This window comes from Meleagris gallopavo, chromosome 10, assembly GCF_000146605.3.
Source record: "Meleagris gallopavo isolate NT-WF06-2002-E0010 breed Aviagen turkey brand Nicholas breeding stock chromosome 10, Turkey_5.1, whole genome shotgun sequence".
In the NCBI taxonomy this organism is placed as follows: domain Eukaryota; kingdom Metazoa; phylum Chordata; class Aves; order Galliformes; family Phasianidae; genus Meleagris; species Meleagris gallopavo.
In genome coordinates this window covers 14,399,040-14,413,817 of record NC_015020.2, presented here as the reverse complement: position 1 = coordinate 14,413,817, position 14,778 = coordinate 14,399,040, and the positions used below count along the sequence as shown (strand labels likewise).

Here is a 14,778-nt window from a genome sequence, read left to right as displayed (position 1 = left end):
TGTGACCTCTGTGGTGCAAACTTCAGTGATGATGCATTTGGGTATAATGGGAGGTGTGGTTCACCTCAGGCACATGTGGCTGTGCTACCTTGCCTGTCTGTAGCTGCTGGTTGTGGCAGAGGGTCGCTTTGTCACCTCCTGGCCCTGTGGGTGAAGCAGCAGAGCTGCATGGGGCCCAGCAGCCCCTGGCTCAGCTTCCTGAGTCAGAGCCTGACTTGAGGGGCTCAGCTGGTGCAGAGCAGGACTTGTAACGGCATTGTGTGGAGTGTCCTGAGCTTCGATAGGAATGGATTTTTGCTGTGTTTTTTGACACCGTGGAGGTTGTGTTGACTATTTTCATCTCCCAAAGTGGAGTGCTGGGGCCTGGGCTGGCACAGATGATACGACACAGCTTGCTCCACAGAGCAGTGCTCAGGATGTACTTCTCTCTTTTGAGGTGAACTTTTACCTTTGTCCCAGGCAGGCAGCATCAGCCTTGTCTACCAGCTTCAAATTCTGGACTAAGTGGTGCTCTGTTGAAAGCAGTGAGATGGGACCTCGCATCTTCCTTCGATGGCAACAGCACATCATTGATTTTGTAAGGATGGGAATCTAAAACTCAGCAAGGTAGCAATAAGGCTGCGAACTGCTGAGAACACTTCCAATTTCTCTGTGGAGCAGCCATGGCCTTTCTGATGGAGCAAGCTTTGAGCTCTTCCATCTTCAGCAGGTCACGACTGGACGTGGAGCTGAAAACATCTGACCAATTTAGCAGATAGCTCTGGTTTTCCAAATCTCTGAGGTTTATAATCTTTAAAAGCCTTCCTGCATGAGTAGAAATTCAGGTTCTGTAGCTGTTCGTGCTTATCTCTGAGCGCGTGTAGATTGTATCCACTTCATGTGCTGGAATTTCTATGCGTTAGGCTTTTCATTTTTTCAGGATTGCAGATAAGACTATGAGCTATATTTTCATTGTTGGGGATTTTTGTCACAAAAGATGGTTTGGGGGCAGGAAAATGCATCAGCAGTGTGTCAGGCTGAGAATACTCATGTGTTTATTAGGGCGTTCGGGGATTCGTGTTTTATGAGACCGTTGCAGAGTTTAGAAAGCTCTCTTGTGCGGCATGCGAGCAGGAGCAGAAAAGGTCCTTTATGTGAAGGAGCCTCACAAATCACCAAAGCTGCATTTCTTTAATGTTTTTGGCTCAATCACTGCATAAAAAGTTTTTAACTAACTTTTCAGCTGGTTGGGCTGCTTAGACTCAGAATGGAGTCTTTGTGCTTCCTGTCCTAATTAGGAATTAATTTTTAATTATATCAGCTGAACATTTTTTGCGATGAGCACTTGTGTTAACCTGGAGTCCCTCACTATTCCTTTGGCAATGGCTGGTACTAGTTCATTTAACGTTATCTGTCCTATGGTGTTGTTTCTGTCTTTGCTATCTATCTGAGTATCAAAGTGTTTTGGATAGCCTGGTTTGATTCAAGCTTGATCTGCTTTGCTTTACTCAATCATTTGGATCTATTTCTGCAGTAATAGAATAGCACTTTCTGGATAGTTTCTTGCTTGTGCTAGAGTTTGCTGTTAAAGGTTAGTAGTCACATTAAGAGTATTTTGTAGCTCTCGAAAGAGGGCCCTCAGCTTGAGTGATAGCTCTGATAAACTTGGGTCATGATTCCTAAAGTTGAAAGGTGGGGAGTGGTGCTTCTGCAGTAGTCTTTGACATGGAATGTATAGAGTTCACTTGGCTTTGAATTTGGACAAATAGGTCAGCAAAACCAAATCTCCATGCAGTGCTATCATAGAATGCTATGGTACAATAGAGCTCCTGTTGATTTCATGCAGATCTTATCTGGAAGAATCTGGCCCTGGACACTTTTTTGTCTTCAGCCCAGCTGAATGGAAGTCAAAGAGCTGCTGACAATAGGAAGTATTTTTGGTGTGGAACACATGAAAAAGGACTGTGGCTCAATTAAAACAAACAACAAGGTTATTGTTTGGGATGCCGCCACCAAGGCGGCACTTAACTGGATGCGTAGGTGGAAATTGCAGCATATAGTTTGACATGCAATTCATTACAGTCACTTCCTCGTTATGTTCATCTCTCACATCTCTGAGCTCTGAGCTCAGGGCTGGGAGCGGCTCTGGGCACTGCGGCAGAGCCGGGAGGTCGCTGCTGGCTGCAGGGGCACCAGGTTGCAGTTGTTGGCATGGGGACCCGTGGGCTGGCTGGGCTTTGGCCACTGCCTGCACTGTAGCCGAATGCAGCTCTGGTTGCATCCGGCATCAAGTTGGCTCCAATGGCTCTGAAGGGGAGTTTTGGCTTGCTGTCAATTCAAACTCAATCATTTGCAGAGAATCGGAAAAAAGTGGTGTATTATGACCTCACAGCACTATTTGTTCCTATTCCCCACCAGAAGTGGTAAGGGAAGCAGGCACCCTCCTATTGCAGACGGGCTGCTGAGGCAGGGCCGTGCAGGGAGCCCGTGGCCGAGTCCTGGGAGCCCTGACTCATGCCTGTCCATGCTTCTGGACACATTTCCTTGCTGCCCTGAGAAGATGAATTTCAAGTAGCTTGTTTTACAATACCATAAACACATGTCTTTTAAGAATGGCTTGTTTGTATGCAAATGGATTGGTTTTAATGACTGTCCAGTTCCTCAACGTGGGCTTTATGCTTGAGCAACAGCATCGTTTGTTTGTATTTCTGCCAAACGATGGTATTTCTTACTATGGAAACTTCTGCTGTGATCATCAGAATACAAGATAGCCCATGTTTGAAGAAGTGGCAACGTGCAAGGCCTTTCTGTTGTGTTTCCAAAAAGCCAGCTTTTAAAGTCATTTTCCCAACAAGAAAATGACAGGTTTTGTTTAATTTTTCAGGAAGCACCAATAGCTATAGAGTCTAATGAGGGAAACTGGCCTCCTGCAATGCCTCCAGTGTAGGGAGTGGCTGCTAGTAGAGGTACTGCTGCGTGCTACAAGGGAACAGACCAAATGATGGACACTTCGGTCAGTGCAAACATACAGCAAAGTAATTGCCAACACCAAATGTCGGGGTAGTTCAGACACCATTCCACTGCACGTACCGTGTGTGTGAGAACTCAGATAAGGGGGTAGTGCCAAACTCTTGGGATTTAGGAGTTGCAAATTCCAGCCCTGAACCTTTCATTTCCCTCTTAGTCTTGTCTGTTTTCCAGCCTGGAAACCCCTCCCAATTAGATGATGAAACAGGGCAAGTTTATCTGCAGTGCAGGAAGCTCTGGGCATATGCTGGAATTGAGACTTAGCCCTTGCAGTGGACATGTGCAAAACCATGGTTTCCAAGTCTTATGAATTAAAATTAGCCAGCTGTGGGCAGCTATTTACAGTGCAGTAAGAAATGCTTCACCCGTACACTGGCCAAATTTGGGGGCTCAGCAAGGCACTGTCACCAAGTCTAAGACGTGAACTCCTTGCTTCGTGTAGTTGCTGCAGCCTCTGTTAAGTGTACACTGTGCTCTGTTCCTTTAATGAAGATGAATATGCTATAAATCATGTATGGGAACCAGCCCAGAGACCTACTTGCAGCAGTATTCCCAAAAGGCATTTCATAATTTATTCTAACACATGCAGTATGTTTAAATCAGCACGGAGAGCTGGGTTAGCCCAGCCCTGTGCTTTCTCTTGTTGATAAATCTCTTATGTGCAGGACTATACAGTTCCAGTTCTTCATTCTCACCCTGCCCTTTCCCCCAGCACGGTGCTGCCAGGGCTTGAGGCTGTGGCTCCAGGGCTGGGCTCAGGCTCTGTGGTGTCTGGTTCACCCTCTGAGGCACGAAAACGTGTCCCAGTGGTGAATAACTTAAATGTCTTTTCTGGTTGGCTTTAGAGATCTCACCAACTTCTTGCACTTCCCAGTTTTAAGTCTCACTTTTTCTGCAACCTTATCTCTCTCCTCCCACAGTGCTTCTCCTCCCTTCTCCCTCTGGTCTATTATTTATGCCCTCCCTCTACTGAACGAATAAATTCTTGCTATTAATTGCCAGTCCAGCACCCAGGGACCCTGTTTCTGGTGCAAGGCTGTGGACATTACCCTGAAAAAACTGATGGATGATGGCAAGTTCCTTCAGTGCATGGCAACGCAGCTAAGTAACTGCTGGAAGAGTAAGGTAGCAGAGGGCCTGATTTCTGGAGAGAAACGCCTGTAGCTTGCACACACGGCACTTCCAAACCTTAGTCACCCATGTACAGAGCAGTGACTGGCCATGCTGCCACTTTTCTGTTGCACAGATTTGGGCCCGTCTTTGAGCCTCTCTCTGCAAGGACATGGTCTGCTGGGCTGGCGATGTCAAGTGCTGCCTGCTTGGAGGTGTCTTTCCCTTCAGGGTTGGGTCAGTCCCCAGCCTGGGGACAGCAGGTAACGGTCCTTGGCCAACACGCTGTGTCATACTGGGCTCTTGGTACCAAGCTGGTGCTGGCAGACCTACACAAAGAGATGGAATGAAAGCAGAGACTTCAGTTCTCTCTGTTTCACTACATGTGCCTTTTCAGTCACCATGCCTGACAGAAGCTGTGCCTCGGGAGCTTTGAGTGCAGGCTGCAGCCAGCACTAGCGTTTGCCGTGGTGCTCAGCAGCACAGTCCCTTCAGCTGGTGGTGGGAGTGCATCCATTCAGAGGTATGCTGTCTAAAATGAGTTAAGCTGCTCCAAAAGAATCTGCTTAAAAATAGCAACAATCACTTAGCAGTGCTAGAGCGTCGGGCCAGGAAGCTGTGAGGGGCCAGGAGCACGTTTATTCAGGGTCATATCAGAGATGCACACCCCTGAGTGCTATGGGGTCTGTGAGTGTAATGATGCGGTGTCTCCCGAGGTGCTCTGAGGCAGCCCAGGGAGGGAAAGCTTCGGCTCATTGTGGGTTGCCCCATCAGCTCCTGCACCCCCAACCCCTGCACAGTGGCTGCAGTCCATGTGCACAAAGCCCTTCCTGCTGCTGTGCCCACACCGCTCCCAGTGCTGCCACACTAGGCAGCTGATGAGTTAATTTCCCTTGCGTTCTGTGCTGTGTCCCTGCCTCCTCCCTGCATTTCCCCTGATGAAACGCAATTGCTCGGGAGCTGCTCTGCTGCATGGCCATTTCGGAGTCACCCTCTGATTTAATCTCTTGTTTATTAAGGCTAATTTGTGTCCAGTACTTTCCTTTCCCACTCGGATGTATTTATTCTCCTCAGCCATTTCAGGTCACATCAAGTCATCCTGCTGTGCTGCTCATTGCCCATGTATCAGCTGATGTCTCCAGTTAGATTTCTGCAACACTAACTATCTGACATTTGGCTGGAAACTCTTCCTGTTTACATCAGTGAAGAGTTTGGATCTGACTGGGTTTTTTGTGGATTTTGTGTGTGTGTGTGTGTGTGTGTGTGTGTGTGTGTGTGTGTGTGTGTGTGTGCTTTTCCACATCCCTTCTAGCAGTAACTATATTTGTTTATTATCTTCAAGCGTTTGCATGTCCCTTCAGGGTACTGTATTTGACCCTAATTTTCCTTTGTAGTGGAGATCAGGTATTCCTTGCACATCTTCCTGGATTACAGCATTCTATCTTATTATTACTTATTCATTTTTCTTCATTGACTCTTCTTTATTTTCTAGAAATAAAAATCATCACCAAAAAATGACTAATCGCCATGTTGCTGTCCACCTGTCTCTTCCCTGCAGCACTGCAGAACAAGGCAGTACAGCTCTTTGATGCAATTCCTTTTTGACTTCCTTCTGGTAGCAGAACACCAGGTGGTTTATCTCATGGGCAGTTTTCTTTTCTGTAGAGATGGAGGACTGTTGGAAATACAAGAGATAAAAAACAGTAAATTCTGATTTTAATCAGCGATCGGTCCAGTGTTTAGAACTCAACATTTCCTACAGTGGCTTAGAAGGGTATTCGATGCAAGTCATATTCCATGTCTCAGGTGCCATGTATTTTGCCATTAAATAGCATTTTGGATGTGGGTGAACTGAAGTAAGTTGTGCACTGTGGCAGTCCTGGCAAGCCCAGGTTCCTGTGTACCTTTCCAGCATTTTCTCTTTATTGCTGCTGCAGGAAAAGAAGCATTTCTCTGGAGAATCTTTAAGAAGTTATCCTACTTCTTCATGTTGATCTCCACTTAACATTTCTTGTGAATGTCCCTTTTTTCAAGTTAAAAAAGTAGCCTTTCACCAGACACTGCCAGTTTACTTACCACGACTACGTGCAGCAGTAATGCCATTGTTGAGTAGCAGCCTTGTCCTTTTTTTATAAGGACAATATAAGTGACAGACAGATTCTGGTGGGGGACTGCAGAGCTCCTGGTGGACTTGGGTAGGTGGGCTGTGCACGCGGCTCCACACTTGGACCGTTGTGGTGGATGGCAGCGTGTGTGCTGTGCTAATGAGGACCTGCACTATGCAAGCAGCAACCGCTGAAGGGAACAAAGGATCACAGCAGCATGTGTTTGTGCTGCCAGAATCTCCTTCATCTAAATTCCACACACATCATTTACAAGAAATAAAGCAACCCTATAGCACAACAGCACAAAGACCCCTAAAACTACAAATGAAATCTATCCAGTGTAGTGGCCACACTGCACGGTGCATCCTGAGGACCTGGGGAGAGCTGTGCTCCTGAACCATGTTAGTGGGTTCCAGTGTACTGCTGAATCAGGAATGTGAGCTCTTAAAATGTGACAGTGATAGGTGGTGATTGTGGTGAGCATTTACAGTATTAGTCAAAGGGCTAATTCTCATTAATTGTCCTTGGGAGTATTTTTGTTACGTTCCCATGTGGATTTATCTTTCCATCATAACTTACTGGGGAGTTTCAGTGCTGGTTTGATCTCAAGGATGCATTACACAACACGTTGTAGGCTTTCGTATCAGCGGCTCTGCCTGTGCATGCTCATCTGGTGGCTGATTTTTCAGAGGAGCTGGTGACGTCAGCCCAGACATCTGAGGTGAAGATAAAGTCCTTGATCTGCCCATAGCACCCGCACTTCTGGTTAGCTGAAGTGCTCAGCAACTTGCACTCAAAACATAGTAGATTTAAAACCCTGGTGAGTATGCGCGCAAATATTCCGGCACATCTCAGAAACCACTATGAATGGCAACAGAGGTGGATGAAACACAATAGCTAAAAGGGCCTGTGAAACCTGAGCACAGGGTAAGGCTGTAGCCAAGCATCTGAGATCACAGCCGGTGTAGAGCTGGAGGGATGCAGAGGCCGTGTCGACCCTCTGGTGGGGTGGGGGGCTGTGTGGGGCCGGTTTGTCTTCCTGCACACATGGGGCCTCAGTGCTGCCATGGGACCATTGAGATGGGTGTCAGAGGGACCCAGTCAGAGGCAGCCAGGGACCTGCTGCTACGTCTTGTCCTGGGTGGGTTTCAAACCTTGCAGAAAGACTTTCTTGTTATCTCATGTGGGTGGGGAGTGCTGGCTGCAGGAGGCTGAGCGCTGGCCTTGCTCTTTTTCCAGGAGGATGATTCCCGTGACCGAGTTCCGCCAGTTCTCAGAGCAGCAGCCGGCGTTCAGGGTGCTGAAGCCCTGGTGGGATGTGTTCACGGACTATCTCTCTGTGGCCATGCTGATGATCGGCGTGTTTGGGTGCACACTGCAGGTAAGTCAGCTGGGGCAGGGCTGCGAGGTTCTTGCAGAAGTGCTGGGAGAGCAGTGGTTCCATGGGTTGTTAATCACTTGAATTTGCAGCGAACAAAGCAAAATTTGCAGCTTCCAGGATTAAAGCTGTGTAGGCAGAAACATCAAATAGCACAGACGGACTTTTCACAGCTGCAAATCAGTAGAGCTGTGCTAGAGTCAGTGAAGTGGTGCCAGCTTAGATAAGACCTGCTGGTTTGGCTTGTGCCTGGATGCCTGTTTTCACCACAATTTGGCATAACAAAACAGGTGATCAAATTAAGTTCTTACACATTACCACATTTTTGCTTAGGAGCTTGAAAAAATGCAATTCTGTAATTTCTGTTTTTTCTTTATTTGGCAAACATTAATACTTTTTGCTTTTATGTTTCAAAGTGATTTGAAATGGATGTGCTTATTTTATTAATGCCACCCACAACTAATATAATGCTTCCTCCATTCCAAAGGATCTCTAACATGCTTACATGTAAACAATTGACATTACTGTCACTCACTGTAGCTAAATTTTGCTTAAGAGCCAAAAGCTGAAGAGAGATGGAAAATACTGTCTGGGATGGACTCCACACAAGCAGTTACAGTACTAGCTCAGACATAGGTCTCTCAGTTTTTGGCATTACTCAGAAATGGAGCTCTCATACTGATAAAGCTCTAATTTCAGGAAGGTTTTGCTCACTTATGTGGCATAAAATTTTCACATATTATGTCCCAAATTTAATGTGGAATCTACTGTGGTTTTACCTGGATTCACCATTTCAGATATTTTCACTGAAGAAGATACAGTGTCCATGTTTAAAAACCTCTCCTATACAGTGCTGTGTTTTTCCATCAATAGCAAAGTATTTGCTTAAGCACATGATGTAAAGCTTTTTGCTTTTAAATATATCTACTTGATTGGATTAAGCCCACTGGAAAACTGTGAGGAAATGCTTCAAACTTATTCCAGCTTATTACCAGAGGCATGAATCCAGGGTGTAAGTAATGGTGTATATCAGAATAACATTTACAGGCAAAGATTAACAGTAAGAGTTTCTGAAGTGTCGACAGTTACTGTTAGAAACATGTAGTCTCGTCTCCCTGCACCAGGGCAGATTGTCAAGGAGGATCTGTTTTGGAAGCTCTTGTTGCATACTCTATTCTTAGTGCTTTCAGCAACCACCATGTCAAAGGGTATATCCACAATACAGAAGAAGGCATGTTCTTAGTTTGGGATGATCCCAGTTAGTCATTCAGGGCAAATAACAGAGCTCCTTGGTTTGTCACATGGATTCGTATTTTAAATTCAGACCTCTGGGGATTGTGGTAAGTAACTCAGGCTTATCCCAAATTAAACCAAAGGTGATTGGTCCCAAAAGGCAATCTCACCTGACTCTGCCAATGTGGATGGACAGCCTAAATTAAGGAAGTTGCTCTTTTTTGTGTTACATTCAGACTCAGGAGCAGAAGTACTTTATTTCCACAGGAGTGTCATAGAGGAACTCTATATGAGACATTGAATAAAACAATGTCCGTGTGCGCATGTATAAAACACAACTCTCTAAGTATCCCTATCTGGCCTTACTAAGACTGAAGATAAAGAATGTCCCAGCACAGATGTGCTCATGTTGACTCTTTGTCAGCCATTTTGGATGTGATAGACATCACTGTTTGAGTGTAAAGTCACACAGATGCAGTTACACTGCTTTCAAGCCTAAGCTGTCTGAATACCATGTAGCACTTTGCTAGGGTGAATACACCCAGCGAGATCAGTCTGTCACTGGAGAGAGCAGTGCAGGAGATCCCTGCTCTTTTGTGAAAACATTACCCATGCTTTTCCTTTTTCTGGTTTATCTCAATGCCCCCTTATCCAAATAATGGAAAGCTAACAATCAATGAAAAGGCTGACCTAGTTCTTGGCATATAGAACAAGTATCTTGCTGGGACTGATAACAGTAATAGTCATCTCACAGACTGTGGGACCAAGTGCTAGGCTATGGGGTGGAATGCCTGACAGCTGGAGAAACTCTAGGGGCAGTTACCCAGTCATACTGCCATAATTGTTTGTACATCAGTTTAAAAGATATCTTTTTGTGTGTTTCAGGTCATGCAAGACAAGATAATATGCCTTCCAAAGCGAGTACAGCCTTGCCAGAACCAATCTAATACTTCAGTTGTAATTAGCACAATCCCAGATACAACCCCTCTTCCTCCATCCAAGCCATCAACTCCTCCAGCTACAGTTGAAATGAAAGGACTGAAGACTGATTTGGACCTTCAGCAGTACAGCTTTATTAATCAAGTGTGCTACGAACGTGCCCTGCACTGGTATGCCAAGTACTTCCCTTACCTTGTCCTTATACACACGCTGGTCTTCATGCTGTGTAGTAACTTTTGGTTCAAATTCCCTGGATCGAGCTCCAAAATTGAACACTTCATTTCAATACTTGGGAAATGTTTTGATTCTCCATGGACAACAAGAGCCTTATCTGAAGTGTCAGGAGAAGACTCTGAAGAGAAAGATAACAGGAAGAACAATATAAACAAATCTAATACTACCCAACCAAGCACTGAAGGCACTTTGGTCAAGACACAGTCTTTAAAATCAATCCCTGAGAAGCTGGTTGTGGATAAGGGAACACATGGGGCACTAGACAAGAAAGAAGGTGAACAGGCCAAAGCACTGTTTGAAAAGGTGAAGAAATTTAGACTGCATGTTGAAGAGGGGGACATACTCTATGTCATGTATGTTCGCCAGACTGTACTTAAGGTAATTAAATTCCTTATTATTATTGCTTACAACACAGCACTTGTCTCAGAAGTTAATTTTACAGTCGTCTGTAATGTTGATATAGAAGACATGACAGGATACAAGAATTTTTGCTGTAATCACACAATGGCACATCTATTCTCTAAACTGTCATACTGCTACCTGTGCTTTGTAAGCATCTATGGCCTCACATGCCTTTATACTCTATACTGGCTGTTCTATCGCTCACTGAAAGAATATTCCTTTGAATATGTCCGGCAGGAGACAGGAATTGATGATATCCCAGATGTCAAGAATGACTTTGCTTTTATGCTTCATATGATAGATCAGTATGATCCTCTCTATTCGAAGAGGTTTGCTGTCTTTCTGTCTGAAGTCAGTGAAAATAAGCTGAAACAGCTGAACTTAAACAATGAATGGACTGCGGATAAACTAAGACAGAGGCTACAAATGAACTCCCATAGCCATTTGGAGCTACAGCTTTTCATGCTTTCTGGATTACCTGACACAGTGTTTGAAATTACTGAGTTGCAGTCTTTGAAACTTGAAATCATTAATAACGTAATGATACCAGCAACCATTGCACAGTTGGACAATCTCCAGGAGCTGTCACTGCACCAGTGTTCTGTTAAGATCCACAGCGCTGCCTTGGCCTTTCTGAAGGAGAATCTCAAGATCCTGAGTGTGAAATTTGATGACATCAGAGAACTTCCGCACTGGATGTATGGCCTCAGAAATCTAGAAGAACTCTACCTAATTGGCTCCTTAAGTCATGATATTTCCAAAAACATTACATTGGAATCTTTTCGGGAACTTAAAAGCCTTAAAGTTCTTTACATAAAAAGTAATTTGTCAAAAATCCCACAATCTGCAGTCGATGTTTCAAGTCACCTGCAAAAATTGTGCATCCATAACGACGGCACTAAGCTAGTGATGCTCAACAACCTGAAGAAGATGGTCAACTTGACACAGCTGGAACTGGTTCACTGTGATTTAGAGCGCATACCTCATGCAGTCTTTAGCCTTCTCAGTCTTCAGGAGTTGGATTTAAAGGAAAATAACCTCAAATCCATTGAAGAAATAGTAAGTTTTCAACATCTGAGAAAACTGACAATCCTAAAGCTGTGGTACAACAGTATAACATACATCCCAGAGCATATAAAGAAACTCACTAGCCTCGAACGGCTTTCCTTCAGCCATAACAAAATAGAGGTTCTTCCATCCCACCTGTTCCTATGCAACAAAATCAGATATTTGGATTTGTCTTACAATGACATTCGCTTTATTCCCCCTGAAATAGGAGTTCTGCAGAGTTTACAGTACTTTTCCATTACTTGCAACAAAGTGGAGAGTGTGCCAGATGAACTATACTTTTGCAAAAAACTTAAGACTCTGAAAATTGGGAAAAATAATTTGTCTGTCCTTTCACCTAAAATTGGTAATTTGGTATTCCTCTCCCACTTGGATATTAAAGGCAATCACTTTGAAATTCTCCCACCAGAACTTGGTGAATGTAGGTCTCTGAAGCGGACTGGTTTCACTGTCGAGGACACTTTGTTTGAAACATTGCCTTCTGATGTCAGGGAACAAATGAAAGCTGAATAAATAGCTTCCTCTTGCTCAGTTTTACAGAAATAACGCTTCTACCAAATACCCTGTAGGAAGTGCATACTCTGAATATGCATTTAGTTTGTTATCTTTTTTTTGCTTTTTCAAAAAGTCTTTTCTGTACAAACAAATTTGGAGTAAGGAGTACATATATTTTTAAAATAAAATTTTCTTGTATTTTTTCACTGTTTTAAGATATTTTTAAGTTTATTTTGCCCTGACAACAAGGGTGTTTGTAACTTAATTTTTACTAGCAAAAGTAAATGGTTTTATCTGCTGTTTTGTTTTTTTTTTCCCTTTGGTAAATCCCAATAGGGAAATTGTATTTAAACTGTATGTTTTGAATTGCATAATTTGTAACAGGTAATTATATTGTCTTCCTGGTTACTGTTAATCTCTTAGGATGTGGTCTTCAACAGGTAATACTACAGGTGCTGAATGCCTCATTCCCTATTTTTTTTTGTGGGAGCTGAAGGTGTTCAACATCTAACAAGGTCCGGGTTGACCTTCCTTTAATTTATGGCACTGTTTTCTCAGATGGTCAAAGCAAGCAGACATAGTTCTTTCCATACAAGGGCTGGACGTATTTTCATAGGTCGGAAGGAATATGCAGAACTCCTCCAGGGCTTTTTGGAAAGTGTAGTCTAGGTCTCTGTTTGCATGCTGTCCGAGCAGGAGGCACTGACTGCAATTTCCGCTCCAGAGCCGGAGGAGTAAGGGCACAGGTCAGAGAGGAGTCCCTACCGAAATGACTCATGCTGAAGATTTTCTGAACAATGCAAAGGGATTCAGCTGCCCATTTCCTGCTGACGTGAATGGAAGGGGTGCAATGAACTCGCAATGTTGAAAAAGTCAACCCAGGGAGATAAAACACTATTTTCAAAAATGCTCTACCCATCCTCCACTTAATGTGCGGTCCTGCAAGGGAGAAAGCGTTCTCTGTATCTCTCAGTCACTTCCCACAGGGATGCTTGGCACCATGCAGGACCGGGATTCAGAAAAAGTGCAATCGTCTTTAGTTTGTGAACCTTCTGGCAAGGAAATAACATTATTTTGAGCAGTGAACATGCTTCTTATTTGAGCTTTGGTATTGCATCGCCAAATGCCCAATGCAGGAACATTTGCAGATTTGCAAAAACAGGGTTCATTGAATACATTAACTTTTTCAAAGTCTCAGCCTCCAGAGGACAGTGATGAAGGCTCTGTTTTCCTCTCCCAGATAGTAATTAAATCAGAGATCATACCCTTGGAGGTCTGTCTGCTTTTTAAAATAATTTAATGGACAATAATATCTTCAATGATTATGTTTCAAGTTGGGAACTTTGTCCTCTGAAACTGTTCTGTTGTTAATTTATCCAGCCGCTTGCTTTCTTCTAGGCAAGTTTGGCAGACATAGTCCATGATAACTCACATGCTGCTCGCAAGCTAATTTAAGCTAATGAAAAAATAACCATATGATACTTGGCTGGGAGGAGATCTTTTCATCCTATCCAGCAATGCACATTTGAGTCAGATGCAGGCACTGGATAAATGCTTTGCAAGAATATCTAGGAGTAAGTACTTCTTTCTCTAGGAGACAATGCTGTTTATAAGTTGCAGATTGTTCAGAGTTCTATAAAATAACTGTTTGACTATTGCTGGGTTGGTTGCTCTTAAATGTTTTCTAGCTGCAATCAAGTGTTTTGAACTACCATTGTTCTGAGTTCTTGAGCTTATTGTTGTTTTGAATCAGACTTACACAGGTGGGGAGACAAAATGAGTATTTCCCCATTCATTCAGGGTGTGATGCACAATCTGATAAGTAGGTTTGCCCCCAGACCCACTGAGTAATTTGTTGTACTTGAGTGTGTTCTGGAGAAGATCTGTGTGATTAATCAAAGCTGGGTCAGGCATGAAAGAATCAAAATGATTTTTTTCCAAGTGGTTTGATTTAGTTCTATGAAAGAGCTATAACTGATGTAGCTATTGCAAGAGCTACTCTTAGTCATATATGGAACGCACTTATTGGAACAGCTTGGCAGTATATATATATTCTAAATGTATTTCACTTTGATGTAATGTGAGGGAGAGAAATGTTTTGTTGCTCATATTAACCTAATTATGTAAACCAAAGTGCTGTTGTCTCTGATGAATGTAAACTGTTTAAAATGTCCAAGTAATCGGTGGAGCTGCATAGTTATCTGACTTAGATTTGGAATACGGGATTGCATTTGAAGTTTTGTTCATTTTTTTTTATCTTTATATTCCTAAATGTTGCATTTTAAGCCTATAATTTATTTTGTGTCTGATGTGTTGTTCCATGTGCAGCGGTCTGTCTTCTGAACGGAAATTATGCACACCTCATAACTGAAGGCTGGAGATTTGTTCTGTTCTCAGTTTTTAAATACATCATAGAGGATGTGGGGGTTTTCTTTGCCACTGATTATATTTATGCCAGTGCAGTCCCTCATGTGGACACAGTTACATGAGTATAAAGTGCCTTGTGCTGGTATTTCCTTATTTACCTTCTGCATAGGAATAAAGCTTACCAGCCTTAGCACTTTCAAGCTAATAACTGTATCTTCCCCAAAGGTTTGGTCTGCTCGAACAGCTTATTCAATGGAACAGCTCGCTGCCTCTGAGGAGGGATTTCCTTGGTGTCCTTTCTCCTCCCCTGCTCCCATTCCACAGCATCTGACTGCTTTGCTCGTACCTTTACGGCTCTGGTGCTTGTCTGTTTCCTCCACAGGACAAATCAACCTACTGAGCCAGCAAAAAACAAAGCCAGTAAGAAAAGAAAAAAAAAAA

At 43.6% G+C, this 14,778-nt stretch overlaps 1 protein-coding gene across 1 annotated transcript; it reads left to right on the top strand.

The window, feature by feature from the left end:
- The first annotated feature begins 677 nt into the window (after positions 1–677).
- Positions 678–14,778, top strand: LRRC8C (leucine rich repeat containing 8 VRAC subunit C). Its single transcript, XM_003208718.4, has 2 exons — positions 678–7,602; positions 9,718–14,778. Exons 1-2 carry the CDS (start codon positions 7,288–7,290, stop codon positions 11,986–11,988), a joined length of 2,586 nt encoding a protein of 861 aa, XP_003208766.2. The 5' UTR covers positions 678–7,287; the 3' UTR covers positions 11,989–14,778.